At 35.4% G+C, this 24,235-nt stretch overlaps 1 protein-coding gene across 1 annotated transcript in view; it reads left to right on the top strand.

Moving 5' to 3' along the window:
- The window catches only part of DACH2 (dachshund family transcription factor 2), a 750,043-nt gene that overhangs the window by 562,882 nt on the left and 162,926 nt on the right, over positions 1-24,235 (top strand). The window contains exon 6 of the mRNA XM_043459522.1: positions 14,763-14,935. Within this exon, the coding sequence (XP_043315457.1) occupies positions 14,763-14,935 (173 nt within the window). The remainder of the gene's footprint in view (positions 1-14,762; positions 14,936-24,235) is intronic.

Here is a 24,235-nt window from a genome sequence, read left to right as displayed (position 1 = left end):
GAAAACTGACCTTTTCCAGTCCTGTAGCCACTGCTGAGTTTTCCAAATTTGCTGGTATATTGAATGCAGCACTTTAACAGCATCATCTTTTAGGATTTGAAATAGCTCAGCTGGAATTCCATCAACTCCACTGGCTTTGTTCACAGTGATGCTTCCTAAGACCCACTTGACTTTGGACACCAGGATGTCTGGCTCTAGTTGCTTTAGGTGTAATCTAAGGTTGTTTATTTGAGGGTTTTCTAGTTTCTTGAGGTAGGATTATATTGTTATAAACTTCCCTCTTAGAACTACTTTTGCTGTGTCCCATGGCTTTTTAATTATTGTGTTTTCATTGTCATTTGTTTCTAGGTAGTTTTTGTTTCCTCTTTAATTTCTTCAAGTGATCTCTTTAATTTCTTCAGTGATCTCTTGGTCATTTAGTAACATATTGTTTAGTCTCTCTGTGTTCATGTTTTTTGCAGTTTTTTTTTTCCTGCCATTGATTTCTAATCTTATAGCTTTGTGGTCAGAAAAGATGCTTGATACAATTTCAATGTTTTTAAATTTACCAAGGCTTGATTTGTGACTAAGATGTAATCTATTCTAGAGAATGTTTCGTGTGAACTTGAGAAGAAAGTGTATTCTGCTGCTATGGGGTGGAATGTGCTATAAATATCAATTAATTCAACTGGTCTAATGTGTCATTGAAGACTTTTATTTCCTCATTAATTTTCTGTCTGTATGTTCTGTCCATTGGAAACTGCCATGTGAAAGTCTCCCGCTATTTTTGTGCTGTGGTTAGTTTCCCCTTTTATGACTATTCAGATCAGTTCAGTTCAGTCACTCAATCGTGTCCAACTCTTTGTGACCCCATGGACTGCAACACGCCAGGCTTCGTGGCTATTAGCATTTGCTTTATGTATTGAGGTGCTCTTATATTGTGAAACATAAATATTTACAGTTGCTGTATCTTCTTAGATTGATCTCTTGATCATTATTTAGTGTCATTTCTTGTCTCTTATAACTGTCTTTATTTTAAAATCTATTTTTTTTCTGATATGGGTATTGCTACCCCTCCTTTCTTTTAATTTCCATTTGCATGGAATATATTTTTTATCCCTTCATTTTCAGTCTGTATGTGTCCTTAGATCTGATGTGCATTTCTTATAGCAAACATATTTATGGATCTTGTTTTCATATCCATCCAGCCAGTCTGTGTCTTAGTTGGAGTATTCAGTTTATTTACATTTAAGGTAATTATCAGTATATATTTTCCTATTACCATTTTCATAATTTTGTGTTTGTTTTGTAGGTATTTTTCTTCTCTTCTGTTTCCTGCCTAGAGGAGTTCCTTTAGCAACTGTTTTACCGCTGGTTTGGTGGTATTCAATTCTCTTAGCTTTTGTTTGTCTGTAAAGCTTTTACTTTCTCTGTCAAATCTGATTGAGATCCTTGCTTGTTAGAGTAATCTTGGTTGTTGGTTTTTCCCTTTCATCACGTAAATACATCCTGTGATTCCCTTCTGGCCTGCAGAGTTTGCTGAAAAATCAACTGATAACCTTATGCAGATTACCTTGTATGTTTTTGTTGCATTTTCTTTGCTACTTTTAATATTTTTTCTTTGCATTTAATTTTTATTATTTTGATTAATATGTGTATTGGTGTGCTTCTCTTTGGGTTTATCCTGTATGGAACCTTCTGTGCTTCCTGGACTTGTGTAACTATTTCCTTTGTCATATTATGGAAGTTTTTGTCTATAATCTCTTCAAGTATTTTTTCAGGTGATTTCTCTTTGTCTTCTGGGACACCTATAATTCGAATGTTTCTGTGTTTATTGTTGTCAAAAAGATCTCTGCTGCCCTCCTCATTTATTTATTTATTTTTTTCTTTACTTGCTCCCCAAAAGTTATTTCCACCAATCTACCTTGCATCTCATTTATCTGTTCTTTTCCCTCAGTTATTCTGTGGTTGATTCCTTCTAGGGCGTTTTTCATTTTAGTTATTGTATTGTTCATCACTGATTGTTCTTTGGTTCCTGTAGATCCTTGTTAATCATTTCTTGTATCTTCTTGATCCATGCCTCCATTCTATTTCCAAGATCTTGGATCTTCTTTACTATCACTACTCTGAATTCCATTTTAGGTAGATACCCTATTTCTTCTTCACTTTTTGGTTTTGTGGGTTGTTATCTTGCTCTTTCTTCTGCAACATATTTCTCTGTCATTTCATTTTGTCTTACTTACTTTTTATGTAATCTCTTTTCCAAAACCCTCAGGATCATAGTTCCACTTGTTCCTGATGTCTGTCCTCAGGTGAGTGAGGTTGATTTAGGGTTATGTAAATTTCCTGGTGGGAAGGTCTGGTGTCTGCACTCTGGTGGGTGAAGCTTACTGTTTTCCTTCTGATAGGCAAGGCCTCATCAGTTTGTGTGTTTGGGGGTGTCTGTGAGCTTAGTACAACTTTGGCAGCCCATCTGCTGATCACTGGGGCTGTGTTCCTGTCTTTCTGGCTGTTTTTGTGAAATGTCCAGTACTGGACCCTCTAGATAGGTCTCTGGACCCACTGTGGGCACTGTTCGGGTACGTCAGATTTTGACCTGTGCCAACTCCCACGTGTATTTCCCTGCAAAGTACACTGCTACTAAAGCTAGACTGGTCTCAGTTGTGGGAACACTGTCTATTAATACATTCCAAAGACACAAGATTTACCATGCCAATCATAGGGATTTAATCTGCAGCTTGTGAAGCTCCACAGAGATTTCCATTCCTCTTCTTTAGTTCCACTACCTATGGGACTCAGCTTTGTTGTGGGGCTCATCTCTCTGTGTGCCACCCTCATGTGTCTGTTCCCTGCTGAGTTTAGAGGGAGAGAAAGCAGTGACTGATTGGGGCACACTTTACTCATTTAGGCTGGGGGGTATGAGAAGAATTACTTTAGATTTACCTTCAGAAACCAGGCACTAAAGAATAAAGTGGTATGAAATACTCGATAATGAAAGAAACAAACCCACCAACCTAGAATTTTAGATTTGCTGAAATTTTCCTTTGAAAGTGAGAAAATAGAGAGTTTCTGAGACAAACAAAATTTAAAGGAATTTGTGCCCATACCATCAGTGCTGCCCTGCAAAAATGTTAAAAGAAAATCTTCATAGAGAAGAAAAATGATATAGGTCAGAAATTTGGATCTACATAAAGAAAAGGAGAGAGTTAGAGAAGCAATAAATTAATATATCTATGTCTCTATTGTTAATCTAGCAAATACACTGTTCCAAATAATAACAACAATGATAATATGGATTATTATACTTCATGTATAAGTGTTAAAAGATGAGAGTGGTGTTATAAAACACAGAAGTGAGCTATGGAGATAATCTGCTCTAAGTTAACTTTCTCTACCCATTAAGTTGTTGGTGTTCAGTTTTTAGATCATGTCTGACTCTTTTGTGAATCCCATGGACTACAGCACTTAAGGCTCTTCTGTCTTCCACTGTCTCCAGGAGTTTGCTCAAATTCATGTCCATTGAGTTGGTAATGCTATATACTCATCTCATTCTCTTCCACTCCTTCTCTTTTGCCTTCAATCTTGTCTTTTCCAATGAGTTGTCTCCTCACATCAGGTGGCCAAAGCATGAGAGCTTCAGCATCAGTCTTTCCAATGACTATTTAGGGTTGATTTCTCTTAGAATTGACTGGTTTGATCTCCTTGCGATCCAAGAGACTCTCAAGCGTCTTCTCTATTACCACAATTCAAAAGCATCAGTTATTCAGTGCTCAGCCTTCTTTATTGTCCAACTCTCACAGTTGTAAAGAACTACTTGAAAAACATAACTTTGGCTATGTGGACTTTTGTCAGCAAAATTATTTCTTGCTTTTTAATATGGTGTCAAGGTTGTCATAGTTTTTCTTTCAAGGAGCAATCATCTTTTAATTTAATAGCTGTAGTCATCATCCACAGTGATTTTGGAACCCAGGAAAATAATATATGCATTTCCAATTTTTCCCTATTTGCCATGAAATGATGAGACTAGATACCATGATCTTAGTTGAATGTCGAGTTTCAACAAACTTTTTCACTCTCCTTTTTCATCCTGATCGAGAAGATTTTTACTTCCTCTTTACTTTCTGCCATTAGAGTGGTATCTTCTGCATATTTGAGGTGGTTAGTATTTCTCCCAGTAATTTTGATTCCAGCTTGTAATTCAACCAGCCTGGCATTGCACATGATGTACTCTGCATATAAGTTAAATAAGAAGGGTGACAATAAATAGACTTTTCGTACTCCTTTCCCAATTTAAAGCCAGTCAGTTTTTCCATGTTCGGTTCTAACTATTGCCTCTTGACCCACATACAAGTTTCTCAAAAGCCAGGTAGGATGTCTGGCAATCTCATCTATTCAATAATGTTTCAGTTTTTTTGTGGTCCACACAATCAAAGGCTCTAGTGTAGTCAAAGAAGCAGAAGTATGTGTTTTCCTGGAACTCCCTTGCTTTCTCCATGAACCAATGATTTTTGGCAATGTTTTCTCTGATTCCTCTGCCTTTTAGAAACCCGGCTTGTCCATCTGAAAGTTCTCAGTTCACGTACTACTGAAGTCTAGCTTCAAGGATTTTTAGCATAACCTTGCTATCATGTGAGATGAGCAAAATTGTATGGTAGTTTGAATATTCTTTGGCATTGCCTTTATTTGGGATTGGAATGAAAACTGACCTTTCCTAGTCCTGGGGCCATTGCTGTTTTCCAAATTTGCTGGCATGTGAGTGCAGCATTTTATAAACGTCATCTTTTAGGATTTAAAATAGCTCAACTGGAATTCTGCCATCTCCACTAACTTTGTTCATAGTAATGCTTCCTAAGGTACACATGAGCTAATGTTTCAGGATGTCTGGCTCTAGGTGAGTGAGTATACCATCGTTGTTATCCAGATCATTAGGACATTTTTTGTACAGTTCTTCTGGGTACTTTTGACATCTCTTCTGCTTCTGTTAGATCTTTACTGTTTCTATCCTTTATCATGCCCATCCCTGAATGAAATGTTTCCTAGATGTCTTCAAGTTTGTTGAAGAGATTTCTAGTCTTTCTTGTTCTACTCTTTTTCTCTATTCTTTTGCATTGTTAATTTAAGAATGCCTTCTTATTTTTCCTTGCTATTATCTGAAGCTCTGCATCCACTTAGCTATATCTTTCCCTATCTCCCTTGACTTTCACTTCTCTTCTTTCCTCAGCTATTTGTAAAAGCTCCTTAGACAACCACTTTGCCTTCTTGCATTTGTTTTTCTTTGGGATGGTTTTAATGACTGCCTTTTGTATAATTTTATCTACTTTTGTTCGTAGTTCTTCAGGCACTTTATCTTCCAAATCTAATCCCTTGAATCTATTCATCAACCACACTGTATAATCATAAGGTATATAATTTACGTCATACATGAATGGCCTGGTGGTTTTCCTAATTTCTTCAATTTAAGCATCAAATTTGCAATAAGGAGCTGAAGATATGAGCCACAGTCAGCTCCATGTCTTGTTTTTTTTTTTTTTTTTTTTTTTTGATTATATAGAGCTTCTCCATCTCTGGCTGCAAAAAATATAATCAATCTGATTTCAATACTGACCATCTGGTCAATGTGTTGAGTTGTCTCTTGGGTTGTTAGAAAAGAGTGCTTGCTATGACCAGTATGTTCTCTTGTCAAAACTCTGTTAGCCTTTGCCCTGCTTCATTTTGTATTCCAAGACCAAACTTGCTTGTTTGTTTTGGGGGGGGGGTGTCTTTTGACTTCCTACTTTTGCTTTCCAATCCCCTATGATGAAAAAGATATCATTTTCTACCATTACTTCTAGAAGGTGTTGTAAATCCTCATAGAACCAGTCAACTTCAGCTTCTTTGGCATTAGTGGTTGGGGCATAGACTTTGGTTACTCTGATGTTGAATGGTTTGCCTTGGAAATGAACTATGATCATTCTGTAGTTTTTGAGTTCTGACAATTTGTGCTCCACTGGAGGAGGAAATACAAACTCACTCTAGCATTTTTGACATAAGACCCTTATTAACAGTAGAAAAAGGCAAAAAATGTGACACTAGAAGATGATCTCCACCTCCAGGTTGGATAGTGTCCACTATGCTACTGGGGAAAAGCAGAGGGTAATTACCAATAACTCTAGAAAGAATGAAGCAGCTTGGCCAAAGCAGAAATGATACTCAGCTCTGGTGTTGGATGTGTTCTGTGGATGTGTCTAGTCTTAAAAATAAAATCCAATACCATGAAAAACACTATTGCATAAGATCCTGAAATGTTAGGTCCATGAACGAAGGTAAATTGGAGTGCCCTCATAGTCAACAAAAGAGTCCAAAAGACAGTTCTTGTGTAAAACCTCAAATCCATGAAGTGATTTAGTGTTATTTGAAAGCTGATTTAAATAAGTTGTAAAATATATATTACAAACTCCTGGGAAATCACTAAAATTTTGTAAAAATAAGTATAATTAACCTGATAAAAGAGGAGAAAATGAATCATATAAAATGGTCAGTTAACACTACAGAAGGCAAGAAAAGAATGGAAAACAAGATTAAAAAAGAACCAAGGATAATGAATAGAAAATATGATAGCTGCTTATCCAAGTATCATAATCATTCCAAATATGATTGGTCTTAATATACCAATTAAAGACATAGATGTGCATATTTGTGACCTAGGATGTTGGTGATTTTGCTGGTATGTAAACAACCTACTTCCTATATAATTATGCATGTGTACTTGCTCAGTCATGTCCAACTATAATTATGCATGTGTGCTTGCTCAGTCATATCCAACTCTTTGCAACCCCATGGACTGTAGCCTGGTAATCTCTGTTCATGAAATTCTCCAGGCAAGAACATTGAAGTGGTAACCATTCCCTTCTCCAAGGGATCTTTCTGACTCAGGGATTGAACCTTGATCTCCTGCATTGTAAGTAGATTCTGAACCATCTGAGCCACTAGAGAAGCCCTCCTATATAATCATGATTCAATTAAAAAAAAAAAAAAAACAGCAATAGCAAATATGGAAACTATTGAAGTCAATAAGAAAACAAACAATTTGTTGTCTTTAAGAAACTTACTTTAAGTATAAAGACACATATTTATTAAAAATAAAGGATTGGAGGCAGTGTGGCTAAGTTGGAAGAGTAGGAAAACCAAGTTCCTACTCCTTTCAAGAGCACACTAAAATTACAACTATTCACAGAGTAAGTATCTATAGAATGACCTGAAGACTAGCAGAAAAGATTTTCCACAACTTAAGACATAAAGAAATAACCACAACAAGATAAATAGGATGAGTGGAGATGTCAAATCATCAGCACTCACACAACAGGGTAGGTAACCCAAATATGGGAGAGTAATCACAATAGCAGAGATTCTCTCCAAGGAGAAAGTTGTCCACAGCCCCACAATCAAGTTCCCTAGCCTAGGCAACTTGCATCCAACAGAGAAGTCCCTGGAACTTTGAAGGTCAGTGGGACTTGTGTATAGCGATTCAGTGGGCTGTAGGAAACAGAAACTCTGCTCTTAAGGAGCACACAGAAAATCTTATATCCTTTGCATCACAGAAGCAATAGTTTGAAACAAGCTTTGGTCAGACACTCTTGCTGATCTTGGAGAGCCTCTCAGAGAGGCAAGAAGCAACAAGGATTATGCCTGCACACATAGAATGCCAGTAGACATTTTTTGGAGCTCATTTTATCATGAGGACACCAGTACTGACAAATGCCATTTTGGACTTCTCTCTGTAGTCTATTAGCCCTGAGGGTTTATATCCCCTCTAGACCAACCTGAGTCCCACACTCCTCTGGTTAAGCAGCCAGCCACAGCTATACTCACCAGTGGGTCTGTGCCAGACATGAGACTCACCAGGTGACACAGCCAGCCAAGCTAGGACTTGACCCTACCCACCAGAGGGCTGGTATCAGCCCCAGGCTCACTGGGTCACACAGACAAATGCTCTAGGACCCAGTCCCACATACCAGTATGCTGGCACCAATCCTAGCCACACAGGCCTTATATCCAGTCACACCAGAACCTGATCTCAGGAATGAATGTGCAAACACCACCCCCAGGACACTTGAGGCCCAGGAGCCAGCCATGCTGAGACTCCCCACCCTCCCACCACCAGTGGGATGGCACAAACCTTGGGACTGCCTGAGCAGTACAACCAGCCCAGCCGACACACAGTCCAACCCACCAGTGAACCTGTAACCATTGCACAAAAAAATTCCTGGCAGCCAGCTGGGCTAGAAACTAACCCTTCCTAATAGTGTGCCCATAGTAATTGATCCCATCACAACAGAAGTGTTCATACAGCTCACACAGAGGGCACTCCTAGAGCATATAACTTGTGCTGCTGTGCCTCATAGGATGTCTCCTATATAAGGCTAAATTTACAAGATCAGGAAATGTAACCAAACTCCTTAATGCATAGAATTATACACAGAAAAGTAGGCAAAGTGAGGAGAGAGAAGAATGTGTTTCAAACAAAGAAACAAGACAAAACCACAGAAGAACTTAGCAAAGTGGAGATAAGCAATCTACCCAATAAAGAGTTCAAGTTAATATCATAAAGACCCTCAGTGAAATCAAGAGATAAATTGGTGAACACAATGAGGAATTTAACAGGTAGAAAATATAAAGAAGAACTAAATATAAATGAAGGATATAATAACATAAAAAATGAACTACAAGGAATCAGCAGCAGATAGGATGATACAAAAGAATGCACTTGCCAAATGGAAAACAGAGTAGTGTAAATCACCCAATCTGAACAGAAAGAGGATAACAATTTTAAAAAATGAAAACAATTTAGGGAAAACATCAAGAATCCTAAAATTAACTTGCTGGAGGGGGCAGAAGAAAAGAGGGGGCAGAGGGATTATATGGGAAATAATAGAACATACAAAGTAAGGTCTTTAACATCAGTCTTGGAAATATTCTTTTGGATATTTGTCCTCAGGCAAGGGAAACAAAAGTAAACAAATAATCAGTTGTGGCTACAAACTATAAAGTTTTTGCACAGTGAAGGAAACTATTAATAGAAAAAGTTGCTTACTGAGTGGGAGAAGATGTTTTCACATATATATCTGATAAGAAAGTTAATACCCAAAACATACAAAAGACTCATACAACTCAACATCCAAAAACCACCTGATTAAAAAATGAGTAGTAAACCTGAAGAGATTTTTCCAAAGAAGAACTCTAGATGGCAAGCAGACACATGAAAAGATGCTCATCATCCCTAATCACCAGGGAAATGCAAATCAAAACCAAAATGAGATATCACCTCATGCCTGTGAATGATTGTTATAAAAAATAACAAATATTGGCAAGAATCTGGAGAGAAGGAACCCTCCTGCACTGTTGATGGAATTTAAATTGGTGCAACCATTATGGAAAATGGTATGAAGTTCCTCAAAAAACTGAAGTCAGAACTACCATACCATCCAGCAGTTTTACTCTGGGTGTTTATCTGAAGAAAACAAAAATACTGACTTGAAAAGAAATATGCACCTAGATGTACATAGCAGCATTATTTTTAGTAGCCAAGATAATGAATGGAAGCCACCTAAGTGCCTACAGCAGATGAATGGATAAAGAAAATGTCTCTCTCTCTCTCTAACACACACACACACACACACACACACAACAATATAATATTTCTCAGCAATAATAAAGAATGAAATCTTGCCATTTGCAACAGTGTGGATGTACCTGGAAGGTATTATGCTTAGAGAAATAAGTCAGACAGAGAAAAACAAATGCTATATGTTGTATGTATATCAAAATGTGAAATTTTTAAAGATCAAATTAGCAAGTATTAGAAACAGGTACAGACTAGCAGATTCAGAGAACAAACTAGTGGTTATCACAAGGGACAGGCATTGTTGGAAGGACAAAATAGGTGAAAGGGATTAAGAAGTACAAACTATAAGTTAGAAAATAAATTTTTTAAGGATGTAACAAACAGGACATCAAATAGAATCAATATTTTTTAATAACATTGTATTAAACTATACAATATGTGAATATAGTTTGTGTAAACTATAAAATATAAAATCACTAAGTGTACACCTGAAGATAAGCTAATATTATAAGTCAGTTATAGTTCAATTTAAAAAAAAATCTGGTTAAAATTGTGTCAAAGACCTGGAACAGACCCTCATCAAATAAAATATACAGATGACATATAGCCATATAAATATATATTCAACATCATATGCCATTAGAGAATTTCAGATTAAACAAAAATAAGCTACCCCCACACAACTATTGGAATGGCTAACATCCAGAACTCCATCAACATTAATTGCTGGTATGGATGTGGAGCAACAAGAACTCTCATTCATTGCTGGTGGGAATGCAGTATGGCACAACAATTTGGAAAGCATTTGGTGCTTTCTCATAAAGCTACACAGAGTCTCCTTGTTTATCCAAATGAATTAAAATGTTATGTCTAAACAAATCTGTATACCAATGTTTATAGCAACTTTATTCATAATTGCTAAAAGTTGAAAGCAACCATGGTGTCCTTCAATAGTTGAATGAGTAAACAACTGTGGTATATCTATGCCATGGAACAATAATTAGCAACAAAAACAAATGAACTATGAAATCTAGAAAAGATTAATGCATATTGCCAAGTGGAACAGAGCCAGTCTGGAAAGAGTAAATACTGTATGATTCCACCTATATGGCATTCAGGAAAAGGCAAACCTATAGAGACATTAAAAGCCAAGTTTAAGAGGAGGAGTGAATAGATGGAGCAGAAGAGATTTTTAAGGCAGTGAAACTAAGTAGTCTGTATGATACTGTAATGGTAGATACATGATGTTGTGCATTTGTGAAAAGCCATAGAATTTGTAACACAAAGAATGAGCTCTGTTGTACACTATGGATAGTAGTTAATAATAGTGTATCAATATTGATTCATGTATTGCAGCAAGTGTACCTCACTAGTACATGATGTGTACTGCTGGTGGAGAGGAAGTATATGGAAGTTCTCTGTGATTTCTGCTCATTTTTTCTGTAAACCTAAAACTGTTCTAAAAATAAAGTCAGTTGATTAAAATAAATGAGAACTTTTGCCATATTCAAATAAATAGGGTTAGAGTGGTAAATTTCAGAGAGAAAAATCAACAAAAGTGAAGGCTTGCGTTTTCAGTTCTAATGAGGTGGATGAAACTGGAGCCTATTATACAGAGTGAAGTAAGTCAGAAAGAAAAATACCAATACATTATATTAACACATATATATGGAATTTAGAAAGATGGTAATGATGACCCTATATGTGAGACAGCAAAAGAGACACAGATATAAAGAACAGTCTTTTGGACTCTGTGAGAGAAGACGAGGGTAGGATGATTTGAGAGAATAGCATTGAAACATGTATATTAACATATGTGAAATAGATGACCAGTCCAAGTTTGATGCATAAAATAAGACACTTAAAGCTGGTGCACTGGGACAACCCTGAGGGATGGGATGGGGAGGGAGGTGAGAGGGGGGGTTCACAATGGGGAGCACATGTACACCCATGGCTGATTTATGTCAGTGTATGGCAAAAACCACTACAACATTGTAAAGTAATTAGCATCCAATTAAAATAAATAAATTAAAATAATAATGAGAAAAGAAAAAAAAATGAAGGCTGAGATGAATTAAAATTGTGGAGAACTGCAGCTGGTCCAGAGGGGATAGAGTAGAGCATACATAGAAGAATATAGTGAGATATCAAAGCTAGAAAGTTAAATTCATATGAAACCAAAGAGCTTCTATTTTATTCTGGAGATAATGAGTAGCCACTTAAAGTCTTTAAAATTGAAGTGGAAATGAAAATAATGGTATAGGAAAACCAACCAGGAAGACAGTTTACCATCTAGGCATGATGGGATTGGTGCCTGACTGTAGAATACAAGATATTACATATGACAATGATTTGGAAACTGAATGTATGTGTAATTTTAGAGGGAAGATTAGAGTATTATGATTTTTGTAGCCTTAATTACTGAAAGGAGGTGGTGCCATGCACTTACATAAAAGTTATGGGAGTCACCACAATACCAAGATGCATTACAAAGAATGCTTATAGTGGTACACCTGATGTCCTTGTGATTGACAGGAAAAAAAAAAACAAACACATTTTAGTGATTTTTAAAAAGAGTTTGTCTTCATTACCATTCTATTAAAAGTCTCTGTACATTTCTGACATGTAACTCAATGAGCCAGATTGCTGGAATTGTATATATTATTGATGGCTCTTAATTTAATGTTTTCAGCTTTGGGAAAAGTTTGACTTGCATAACTCAGTATTTGCATATGCTTTGCATGTGCATCTCAAGTGGGGTCACTATTAAACTCACGTGTAATATAAATATTAACTTAAATTCCAGGATATTATAGTCAATTGATGGTTAGTTATTGTTGGTCATGGTCTGAAGTTGTGACTTTTAAGTCCTTCATGGTTATTTGAAATGTTTGAGTGAATTATATTTTAAAACTGTCAATGGCTGTTAAATTCTGTTTGTGGTTTGCATGTAGTTTGCATGTCAATTGGACTTTAAGTAGGCATTTGACTTGATATGGCCAAATGGTATCTGGATGATGCTGGAAACCTTTCAAGGATGAGGAAAGATTATTATACTGTTAACAGAAGTGTAAAGTCAACAAAAGTTTAATCATTTGAGTAAAAAATAGAGACACTGATGGCTACTTTTCATCTATAGTTTGATCAATTTTCTATTAAAATACTGACTATACAAAGAAGAATTGGAAGTCCATAATTATCTTGGGTTTGTGGTAAATGTTAACCTTATATAAATGGGTTATTGATAGTTGCTATTATGTTGAACATAAGGTGAAGGTTATTGATGGTTGCTACTATGTTGAACATGAGGTGAAGATCTTAGGGAGAGATAAATAGTGATTAATTTATGTTATGGAATGTCCCATCATTATAGCAAAGCTGCATGATGGGTAAAGCATAAAATGCATATACATCTACATAATTTTGTAAAGTGAACTGAAAATAAACTAATTTAAAACGGGACACAGAAATCCATTTTGAATTCAGTGTTTGCACTGTATTGAGACTTTAAATTAGTAATCACAAGAAAAAGGTTTCAAAACTGTGAAGTCTGTTCTAATAGATTACTCCTAAAAGAGATTCAGAGGGTGAGCCATAAATGAAGTTATGGGGAAAAGTTTTAAAATATTTTATTAATACTCTTTGGGGATTTGGAGTCATAGGAAGTATAGAAATGTTTCCCTTCTTGGATTCCACACAAAATTTGTTTCTAGCTTTTTTTATCCTTGAATAATTCTGATAACAGTACATTTTGTGACTGTTGTATTCTTTGTTTAGGAATTTCTTTAATAGAGTGATCACTTTAATGTGAGACCTGTCATATCTAGGAGTTTGTTTCATTGTGCTACTTTTGAATACTTTGTTAATTACTTTAATTCAACGATCTTTATTGAGCTCAGGAGATTTATTTACAGCATTCTTCCTTCTAGCCCTGTTTGTGTCCTTTGTATTACTGTTACTGTTGTTTTGAGGAATGAGATTTAAGAGGCTTCTGAATATATTTCCTACAGATTAATTGTACACTTGCTGTTGTGATATTGGAAACAAGAAAGAATGATGGGATGCAAAGAGGAGAAAGGGATGTTATTGACATTTGATAATTGTGTGTAAAATGAACATAAACATTGCCCATAGTAGAATTTCAATAGCCTGTAATAATTTAGGAAAATTACAGGGGAGCACATTTTAGAACATCTGTTAAAGATTACTTGTTTCTGGGATCATGTCCAAAGAAGGCAAGATTACTGTCAAGACAATAGTTTAAAATACATTATAAAGTGCTATAGTTTACTTATTGTAGTCATGTTAACATCCGTAATGTTAGGTCAACTTTCCCTAGCCTCTACTCAAAGGTGTTTCCTCACAAATACCAACCTTATGAAGGATAAGCAGACAACTATTTTAATTTGTTACTTTTTTTTTTTTTCATAATGACATATCTGTGGCTACCACAAGTGTTATATGGATAATACTTGAAAGATATTCTTTAAGAAATTTAAAATATGTGAAAAATATTTCATTTTGCATAATAAAACAAATAGAATTATTGAGACTACTCAAAGATGTGGATATTTGTTATTAAACTGGAAAACAGGTTGATATTTTGATAGAGGAGTTATTCCTTGTGGACAAAGTCTTCAAATTAGAACTATAAGCATTCATTTTAGAGATTTATAGCTAAAAGGGTAGGACATATTCCAAGTCTTATTTTCTTCAATAATTCTGAATCCTAAAGAATATACATCTTATCATACCAGTACCACTATTATGTCTCCTAAAGAAAGAGTTAAGCTAGAAACTATCAACACATCATTACACTATAATGTTTAAAAAGAAAGTTGCTTCTTTTTATTAAACACAATGATGTTCAGCTTAAAGATTTTTGTTTATTTTTATGAGTAAAAATTTGAACCTTATAAATAAATATTTTGGAATTGAGAGCAAGAACAAGGAATATTGTTAAATAAAAGTCTGAATATAGGTGCATTTTTAAGTTATAAAACCATGTTAAATTCCATAGATGTTATTAATTGCTCAAGTAGATACTAGGATATGATAAAATCACTTAAAATTCAACAAGAGTGAAGACTTTTTTATTCACTATTTATCAATTTTGATATGATTTCCCTTTGTCCAAATAATGTAACTAATATGATAATTTAACATGCACTGTCTCTTTTAGGACTGGATCTGCCATTTATGATGATGCCGCATCCCCTACTTCCAGTCAGCTTACCTCCTGCATCAGTTGCTATGGCAATGAATCAGATGAACCATCTCAATACTATTGCCAACATGGCTGCTGCAGCCCAGATTCACAGTCCACTCTCCAGAGCTGGGGCCTCAGTTATAAAGGTAAGAATTGTAATTTAGAAGAGGATAAAGGTATTAATAACATGTACATTTTGATAAAATAATAATAATTCCATGAATTCTTAAGTATAAACACACAGCTCATTAACTCAGTTGCTTAGCATAAAGTATTGATGAGTTTGATTTCTGACTAGGCCTGCTAAGGTGTTTTTGTTATTGTCATTTGTTTTCATTCAATGACCACAGATACTACCTTTAGTTCTAGCATCCTGTCTTGTATTCATTAGAACAGGCTGTGGGAGGTGTGCCCAGATAAAGAGAGAGCAGAAGAATGTGCAAAATCTATTCCCATCATTGGGGTAAAACAAAGTAAACACTGCATCTTCTTGGTGTTTGTGAGGCAGTTGTGGAATACTATATATCATAAAATATTTATAGTTAAAAAGACCTGAATTTCAATTCTGATCCTGCTGCTTAATATCTGAATGACCTTGGATATAACAATTAACCCTCCTCGACTTTTTCCTCAACTGTAAAGTAAAAGTCATAATCTATCCCATCTATTTCATTGGCTGTCTGGAGGTAATATGAGTAAAATACAGTTTAAAATTGTAAAACATTAAATAAATCCTTTTGATAATTTATAATATTCAGTTCAGTTCTGTTGCTCAGTCATGTCCAACTCCTTGCGACCCCATGGACTGCAGCACGCCAGGCTTCCCTGTCCATCACCAACTCCCAGAGCTTACTCAAAGTATTGTCCATAGAGTCTGTGATGCTATCCAACCATCTCATCCTGTTATCCCCTTCTCCACCTGCCTTCAATCTTCCCCAGTATCAGGGTCTTTTCCAGTGAGTCAGTTCTTTGCACCAGGTGGTCAAAGTATTGGAGTTTTATCATTATTATATTCTAGAATAAAATTTTTCAAATTTTTGGGACCATTGGGTAATGAAGCACAAATATTTTATAATCCTCCTTGTGTTTCCTATTAGTTTGTCACATGATCCTTTTGCCCTCCAAGTATAACATGAACTAAGTTTTGTAATACATTTTTCCTTTTGTGGAGAAGATAATATAAGGGTGTATAGAATCAAATAGTATAGTTAATCAGGGAAACCCTTGATTTGTTCCTTTGTTCCTCCATTTATTCAACAAACATTATACTCAATATGTAGACATCATATAGGGCAATATAGGAAATAATTAGCATGTAGTTCCTGACTTCCAGGACCCACAACCTAAATTCTAGATGAACAGCAAGTGCACATTTAACTTGCATAACAACACAGACTGTGATGCATAGCAATCCATCAAGCTTTACATGAATTTAGAGGAGGGAGAGAGCAAGGCTGGAGAAGAGAGGGAGCAGGAATCACAAATGGTATTACAGTTGATGGATTTGAGCTGGGCCTTGCAATATTGATGTTATTGTAATAGGTGAACATGGGAGAAAAAGAACTGAAGGCAGAAGAAATGTGAGATTCTAGACATATTTGTTCAATTTTAAATTAGCTTCTAGTTTGGCGAACTTCTAAAACAATGAAGAAAATTTAAAATATAACTTTTATAGGAAAGGGAAAGAACCGATAAATTTTTATTAAGCTCCATATATATGTTCATGGCCAAGTAGCAGTATGCTTTCTCTAAGGACTGTGGCCCTCAGTGAATTAGTCTGTTTTGACTAAAAGTGATGAGAGTATGGACATCTTTATCTTGTTCCTAATCTTAGAGGCAATACTTTCAGCTTTTTGCATTTGATTATGATGTTAGCTGTAGATTTGTCATATATGGCCTTTATTATGCTGAAATATGTTCCCTATATGCTCACTTTCTGGAGAATCAGAAGACACTGATATCTGGTTTTAAAACATTGTGGGTCCATCTGTATTTTTTGTTTTCTATTGATTGAATCCCTATTACGCATCATGTGATTTTTAAGGCTTGTGACCTAATAGGGAGAGACAAAAAATAAACAGAGTTTTTGATCTAAAATGTAAACAGATTAAAATGAACTAATGTGTACTATTTTGAAAACATGCTTTTGCTGATCTTATTTTATATTATATGAAGCCAGGATTCTTGAGTCATGTGAAAACTACATATAATGCTTTCCTATATTCTATGTGCTTAAAATTTTAGTAGTAAATGATTATCAGTGTGTTATGTTTGTCTTTATTTTTTCAGTTTATTTAAAAAGACCAATGTAAAATGCATACAACCATGATTGCATGTTTATATAATATGTATTTTTATAATGTGACAGTATACTTTTGTTTGTTTGAATGCTCATAGGCTCAAATGAATGCACCACTTACTGTACTTATTCATAATATCTTTTGACTAGTCTGATAATGTTGCATGTTAAAATGAAATAAAAAACCTTCAGATTCCTGTAATAGGCTTAAAAGTCCAGTGTTTTAGAGTTTGTATTTGGGCCAGCATCCAGTGGTGTGCCTATAGCTGAGAAAGAAAAAAAAAAGGAAAAGAAAGTGAAAACCTCTGATTTATAACATTTGCCAATTTCTGTGGTATAAGTAATTCCCACCATAGCTGATTTCATGTTAACAGCAGCTACTCACAGAATTACTGTGTATGTAATAATTAGCTCTAGTTTGAACAAGGCAATACTCTCTTTTAAAACCTTATGTGAAATATGAAATGTTCATCAAATCAGATTCTCTATACCAATATTCCCCCATATCCAGTAAGTCAAACAAAATCTTTTCAAAGTAGTTTACCTCTTATCTTATATTTATTCAGAAAAGCATAACATGTAACTCAAGGTTTGAGATCTCTATAAAAATCAGTAAACAGGGTTTTTTTCTATTATTGAAATTATGCCACTTTAACATAAAATAAAGTAACATTGGAAAGAGCATAATTTTATTTATGCCTTCTTCTTCTACCAGTGTGTAAATATTTCCACCCCAATGTGAAAAAAAAAATGGTGACTAGAGGTGTTGACTTCTGCAAATGCTCTTAAATAGTGAAAACTAACACAAGGGAGACTAGACCTGGCTTCATCTTTTTAATTTCCTTCTCACAGGTAGGAAAGAAAACCATAGCTTTTTAGAGCTTTGAGAAGTGATGTGACTTTTAGAATCTTAGACATCTAAAGAAAATATGCATTTACCTAGGTTTCAATAAATCTTCTATCTCTGTGGTGGTAAACAATCAACAAATAATCTTAGATGCATAGCACATACATACTACAGCAATGCTATTTAATACAGTAGCCATTAGCCACATGTGGCTAGTTCAATTTAAATTAATTAAATAAAATGAACATTTGAGTTCCTCAGTGGCTACTAGCTACATTTCAACTTTTCATTAGATAGTACAGATAAGCAACATTTGCCTATTTACAGAAAATTTTACCAGACAGCACTGTTTCTAAGAAGTTAGATAGGATGGTTGCAAAGTTCAGAACACTCATAATCTTTGGGGTAAAGGGATAATACACTTGGAAAAATCAGCAAGTGTATTGCAATTAGCCTTGAATTTGGCCAGAAAGGATAGTTGTTGCTTAATATTGCCTTACTGTTGTTCAGTCACCCAGTCGTGTCCAACTCTTTGCTATCCCATGGACTGCAGCACACTCAGGCCTCCCTGTCCCTAGCCATCATGTCCATTACATTGGTGATGCCATCCAGCTGTCTCATCCTCTGATTCCTTCTTCTCCTTCTGCCCTCAGTCTTTCCCACCATCAGGGACTTTTCCAATGAGTCAGCTGTTTGCATCAGATGACCAAAATATTGGAATTTCAGCTTCAGCATCAGTCCTTCCAATGAGTATTCAGGGTTGATTTCCCTTAAGATTGACTGGTTTGATCTCCTTGCTGTCCAAGGGACTCTCAGGAGTCTTCTTCAGCACAACGGTTCGAAAGCATCAATTCTTCAGTACTCTACCTTCTTTACGGCCCTGTTCTCACAACCATATGTGACCATTGGGAAGACCATAGCCTTGACTTTATGGACATTTGTCAGTAAATTAATGTCTCTGCTTTTCAACACATTGTCTAGATTTGTCATAACATTCTTGCCAAGAAGCAAATGTCTTCTGATTTCATGGCTACAGTGCCCATCCGTAGTGATTGTAGAGCCCAAGAAGAGGAAATCTGTCACTACTTCCATCTTTTCACCCTCTATTTGCCACAAAGTAATGAGGCTAAAGGCCATGATCTTAATTTTTTTTTTAAATTTAGTGTTAATAATTTAGTTTTAAGCTGGACGTTTCACTCTCTCCCTTCACTTTCACTCCCTTCAGCATCATCGAGAGGCTTACTCCATTATTATTGTCATCATTTTCTATTAGAAAACAGAGAGCAAGAACAGAATTAACTTATTTAGCATAGGTCTAATAATATGAAATTAAAAGATGCTTGCTCCTTGGAAAGAAAGTTATGACCAACCTAGATAGCATATTAAAAAGCAGAGACATTAATTTGCCAACAAAGGTCCGTCTAGTCAAGGCTATGGTTTTTCCAGTAGTCATGTATGGATGTGAGAGTTGGACTATAAAGAAAGCTGAGCAAAGAAGAATTGATGCTTTTGAACTGTAGTGTTGGAGAAGATTCTTGAGAGTTGCTTGGACTGCAAGGAGATTCAACCAGTCCATCCTAAGGGAGATCAGTCCTGGGTGTTCACTGGAGGGACTGATGCTGAAGCTGAAACTCCAAGACTTTGGCCACCTGATGCGGAGAGCTGACTCATTTGAAAAGACCCTGATGCTGGGAAAGATTGAGGGCAGGAGGAGAAGGGGATGACAGAGGATGGGATGGTTGGATGGCATCACCGACACAATGGACGCCTGAGTTTCGATGGACTCCGGGAGTTGGTGATGGACATGGAGGCCTGGCGTGCTGTGGTTCATGGGGTCACAAAGAGTTGGACATGACTGAGTGACTGAACTGAACTGCACTGAACTGAAATGTGCAAATAATCATGTTACATTGCTTTATCAAAAAAGAAAGAAAGAAAGAAAGAAACAGATACCCCATCCCCAAAAGAGTTTATAGAATTATACACTGTTTCTCTCTAGAGATATCATACTTTGTCAATAAAGTAAGATGTATTAATCAGATTTCAGTGGAGTAATATGTCATAATGGGTAAGAGCATGAGCTCTGAAGTCAGATTGTATGCCTGTATTTGAATTCTGATTGCACCATTTCTTGTTATGTGAATTCAGGTAAATGAATTAACCTATCCATACTTGCCTATCAGTTTGCCTTATTTTGCAGTGAAGTGGGGATGCTAATTGTATCTACCTCATAACAAGGGGTGTTAAAATTGGACTTAGATGAGAGAAACTTGTCAACACACTTAGTGCCTTTATAGTTAGTAAATATTCAGTGTAAGCTAATTATATTTTATTATGTTTTATACTCGAGAATTCATATAGAAATAGTAATACATTAAAACCAAGATCATGGCAGAGAGGTAAACTGAGAAGGAAATAGCTTTTCATATATACATTTGTCTGTGCAAATTCTTATCAGTAATAGGACCAAGGCGTCCCCACCATTAGATGCATATACAGGTATTGGACTCTCCCTCTGCAGAGAATCTGTTAACTTGTAATACTTTGATCTTGATGTCACAAAAGGAAGGTTAGGGATCTGGTGGGGACTGGAGAGAGATGCTCATTTTAATATCATAATTGATCTGATTTTTATTCTATTTTAAATTACCTTTGAATATTTCAGTTCAGTCAGTTCAGTCACTCAGTAGTGTCTGACTTTTTGTGAACCCATGGACTGCAGCACGCCAGGTTTCCCTGTCCATCCAGTTGGTGATGCCATCGAACCATCTCATCCTCTGTCGTCCCCTTCTCCTCTTGCCTCAATCTTTCCCAGCATCAGGGTCTTTTCCAATGAGTCAGTTCTTTGCATCAAGTAGTTTAAATATTGGAGTTTCAGCTTCAGCATCAATCTTTCCAATGAATATTCAAACTGATTTCCTTTAGGATGGACTGGTTGGATCTCCTTGCAGTCCAAGGGACTCTCAAGAGTTTTCTCCAACACCACAGTTCAAAAGCGTCAATTCTTCAGCATTCAGCTTACTTTATAGTCCAACTCTCACATCCATACATGACTACTGGAAAAACAATAGCTTTGACTAGATGGACCTTTGTTGGCAAAGTAATGTCTCTACTTTTTAATATGCTGTCTAGGTTGGTCATAGCTTTTCTTCCAAGGAACAAGCGTCTTTTAATTTCATGGCTGCAATCACCATCTGCAGTGATTTTGGAGCCCCCCCAAAATAAAGTCTCTCACTATTTCCATTGTTTCCCTGTCTATTTGCCCCATCTATTTGAATGTTTCCATGTGGATTATTTAGTCTGTAGTCTGAACTACGCATATATACACACCATATGAAGACACCTGTAGGATTTTCTGTCATTTTCAATGGGTACATTACACACTCCATAAATGTTTGTTGCATAAATTAATGAAAACTAATGATTCATTGGATATTAAACATTGGGGAGTGTTTTAACATAATGATCGTTAATGATACAGACGTTAATTCCAAAACTGACAAAAAACATTGTAAGTTGTAAAAGATTTTTTTTTTTTTTTTTTAGTTTTGTTGCTATTTCTGTTTTTCAGTCAGAAATAGTTTGAGAATATTGTTGTGCCTGGGCATGGAGTCCTTAGGTCTGACTCAGATCTCTCTACTGTTGGCTCAGCTATTAGCATTTGCAACTAATAATTAATAGAGCTATAACATGAATTGGAAATTGTATTATGATCATTAGATTTTTAAGTCTTATCTTTCTGTTATGTTACTCAATGTGACAAAATCCTGGGAGCAGAATAGGTAAAATACCTGACTGATATGAACACATATTTTCTTACATTTAAATATCTCATAATACATTTTGTCTATATTTGTGGGAAAGTTGATCATAGTTTTCTCTGATAACAAATTTAAGAAATTTAACTAGGAAGCTGTTATTTGGCGGTTTACCAATAGCATCTGATTAGCTGTGTTTTTTGTTTGCCTGAGCAGCTGGCAATTAATGAATTGATTGGAAATGGTCACAGGGCAATGGCATTAGCATGTGAACATCTGGCATTAAAATTAGTCAACACGGAGAGCACGTTTTGTGATAATTCAAATTCACTGAGAGAAATCCCTAGTTGAATCTTATTCTGAGTGCTCTGTGGAAAGAAAAACCTATTACTATATTTTAGAACATGAGATGAAGATGCACTGTGTGAGAATCGAGGGCCGTTTGCTATGTATGTGTGTATGTGTTTGGGTGGGTGGCAGAGATCCAAGCCTACAACATAATTTGCAAGCCATAAATATTTCCACTGAACTATCCATTCTCCCACTTGAGGGCATTTACATGCTATAAACAGATATTATAGCTGATTCCCTTTAAGCTGTCAGCCTCTTCCAGAACAAGTTGATCACATTGAAGAGGTGAGAGGGCACTTTGTCCAGCTATCACATAGGTCACAGATAGAACATACTTATGATTTTGGACTCTCTCATATGAAAATTCATGAAAACTTGCCATATCCATCTGTGTTAACCTAAATGCAATTGTAAATTGATGATTGTGAAACATATATTAATTCTTAAACTGATTCATAAAAATTCATAAAGTGTCATGCATCCAATAATATTCAAAGATAAAACAGAACATGTAATTCTTTCTCAGGACTAGTGGTAAGCCAAGTTAATAAAAGCAATGAACAAACTTAAAGTCTTGTTCCTGATTTTATTATTTAAGTTTGTCAGGTTACAATCTGTTCTGCTTCTATAGAGCTCCGGTAACAGTACAGAAGCAACACATCAGTTAAATATAAAATATCAAAACAAATGTATGAATAAAATATCTAGTGTCAGTTAAACTTCCAAAAGCCACTCCTCAGCAGTGAAATGTCATTAAATCCTTTAGGAACTTATTAATAGATTAACATTTGGAAGATTAATTACAGTGAGAGTTGAATTGCAATTAAATTAAAAAAAAGACAAATTATATATTACATAACCCCACCAAATGCTTGAGAAGAATCAATATAAGAGAATATTGTAGATACAACTTAACATTGAGTAGGTGTTCCTAAAAGGCAACTACACACATGTATACATACATGCGAACACATGTATAATATGCATGCATTAGCACTTTACAAGTTCTGTGTTTTGCCATATCTAGGGATGTAAAGAAATACATTGAGATGAAATAAAAGATCTCCATTAAAAAAGGTAGAGTTGATATCTTAGTACCAATAAACTGAATTCTATACTAAATTGACTGTGTTAAACCATATAAGGCTAATTTTGCTTAGCTTTGACCCTGGTCTTTATTCAAGGTTCAAATGTACTTTTAAATGATTTAATATGAGGTACATTTCCTTGATCATATGTACCTGCCAAAAATGAAAACAGTATGATAGAAGAGGGAGTAATAACATGTACTAACTAGAGACATTTTCTATAATGTCTCTTTCTTCTTAGGCATAAGCCTTGAACTATGTAAGTATATGCTAGAATTTGAGTTATTATTGAAGATAATTTTACTAATTGCAAGGAAATGTGGGGATTTAATTGGGTAAGTATGCATCAGTTTTGGAAATTTCCATCTTCTGCTACAGTGACTGAATCTGGAGAAGATTTCTGCAGTGATTTAGAAGAGCTACAGCTGTTTTTGAAGGGGCTTGAATAACATACATGATAAGTAACAGGACTGTAAAAGTCATAAATGCCAAATAAAATTAAGTCATGAATGAGTAAAATGATTTGGGTTTTAGATTTTCAATTTTCCTTTTTAAATGCCCTTACTGATTTGTTGCAAATACTGTTAACCCTGTATTTGGCAAGTGGTGAAGACATTATCTTTGTGTTCTCATTTGTAATAAAACAGATTAACTTGCTGTGAAAATTTAACTAGGCTGAGACACAACAGTAGCCACCTAATGACCCAAAGCACATTGTGGTTAAGTAGCTAAATAGATGCATACTGATTATAAGGCTGAAAAATGGATCTGTTTACTTGCAAAGTAGAAATTGCTTATATAACTATTCATTATTTTAGAAGAAATTAATGTTTCCAGTTCCATATAGATATTTTTTAAACCCACCTAATTGTTAATCAGTATAAGACATTGGACTCGTCTAATGTTTACATGGTGAAAAAATATGTGACCTCTGTGATGCCTTAGGAAACAATAACAATGAATTGAATCTTGATTGAATTTGGTAAGGCAGGCTACAAATCTTAAATATGAACTGTGGTTTTATGCAAAATGTTATTGTAACTCTAAATCATGTTTTCAAAGTTATTTGAAATAATACCCACCTGATGAGCTGTTGAAAATGG

The sequence above is a fragment of the Cervus canadensis genome, chromosome X, assembly GCF_019320065.1.
Source record: "Cervus canadensis isolate Bull #8, Minnesota chromosome X, ASM1932006v1, whole genome shotgun sequence".
Lineage (NCBI taxonomy): Eukaryota > Metazoa > Chordata > Mammalia > Artiodactyla > Cervidae > Cervus > Cervus canadensis.
This window is presented reverse-complemented; position numbering and strand designations above follow the sequence as displayed.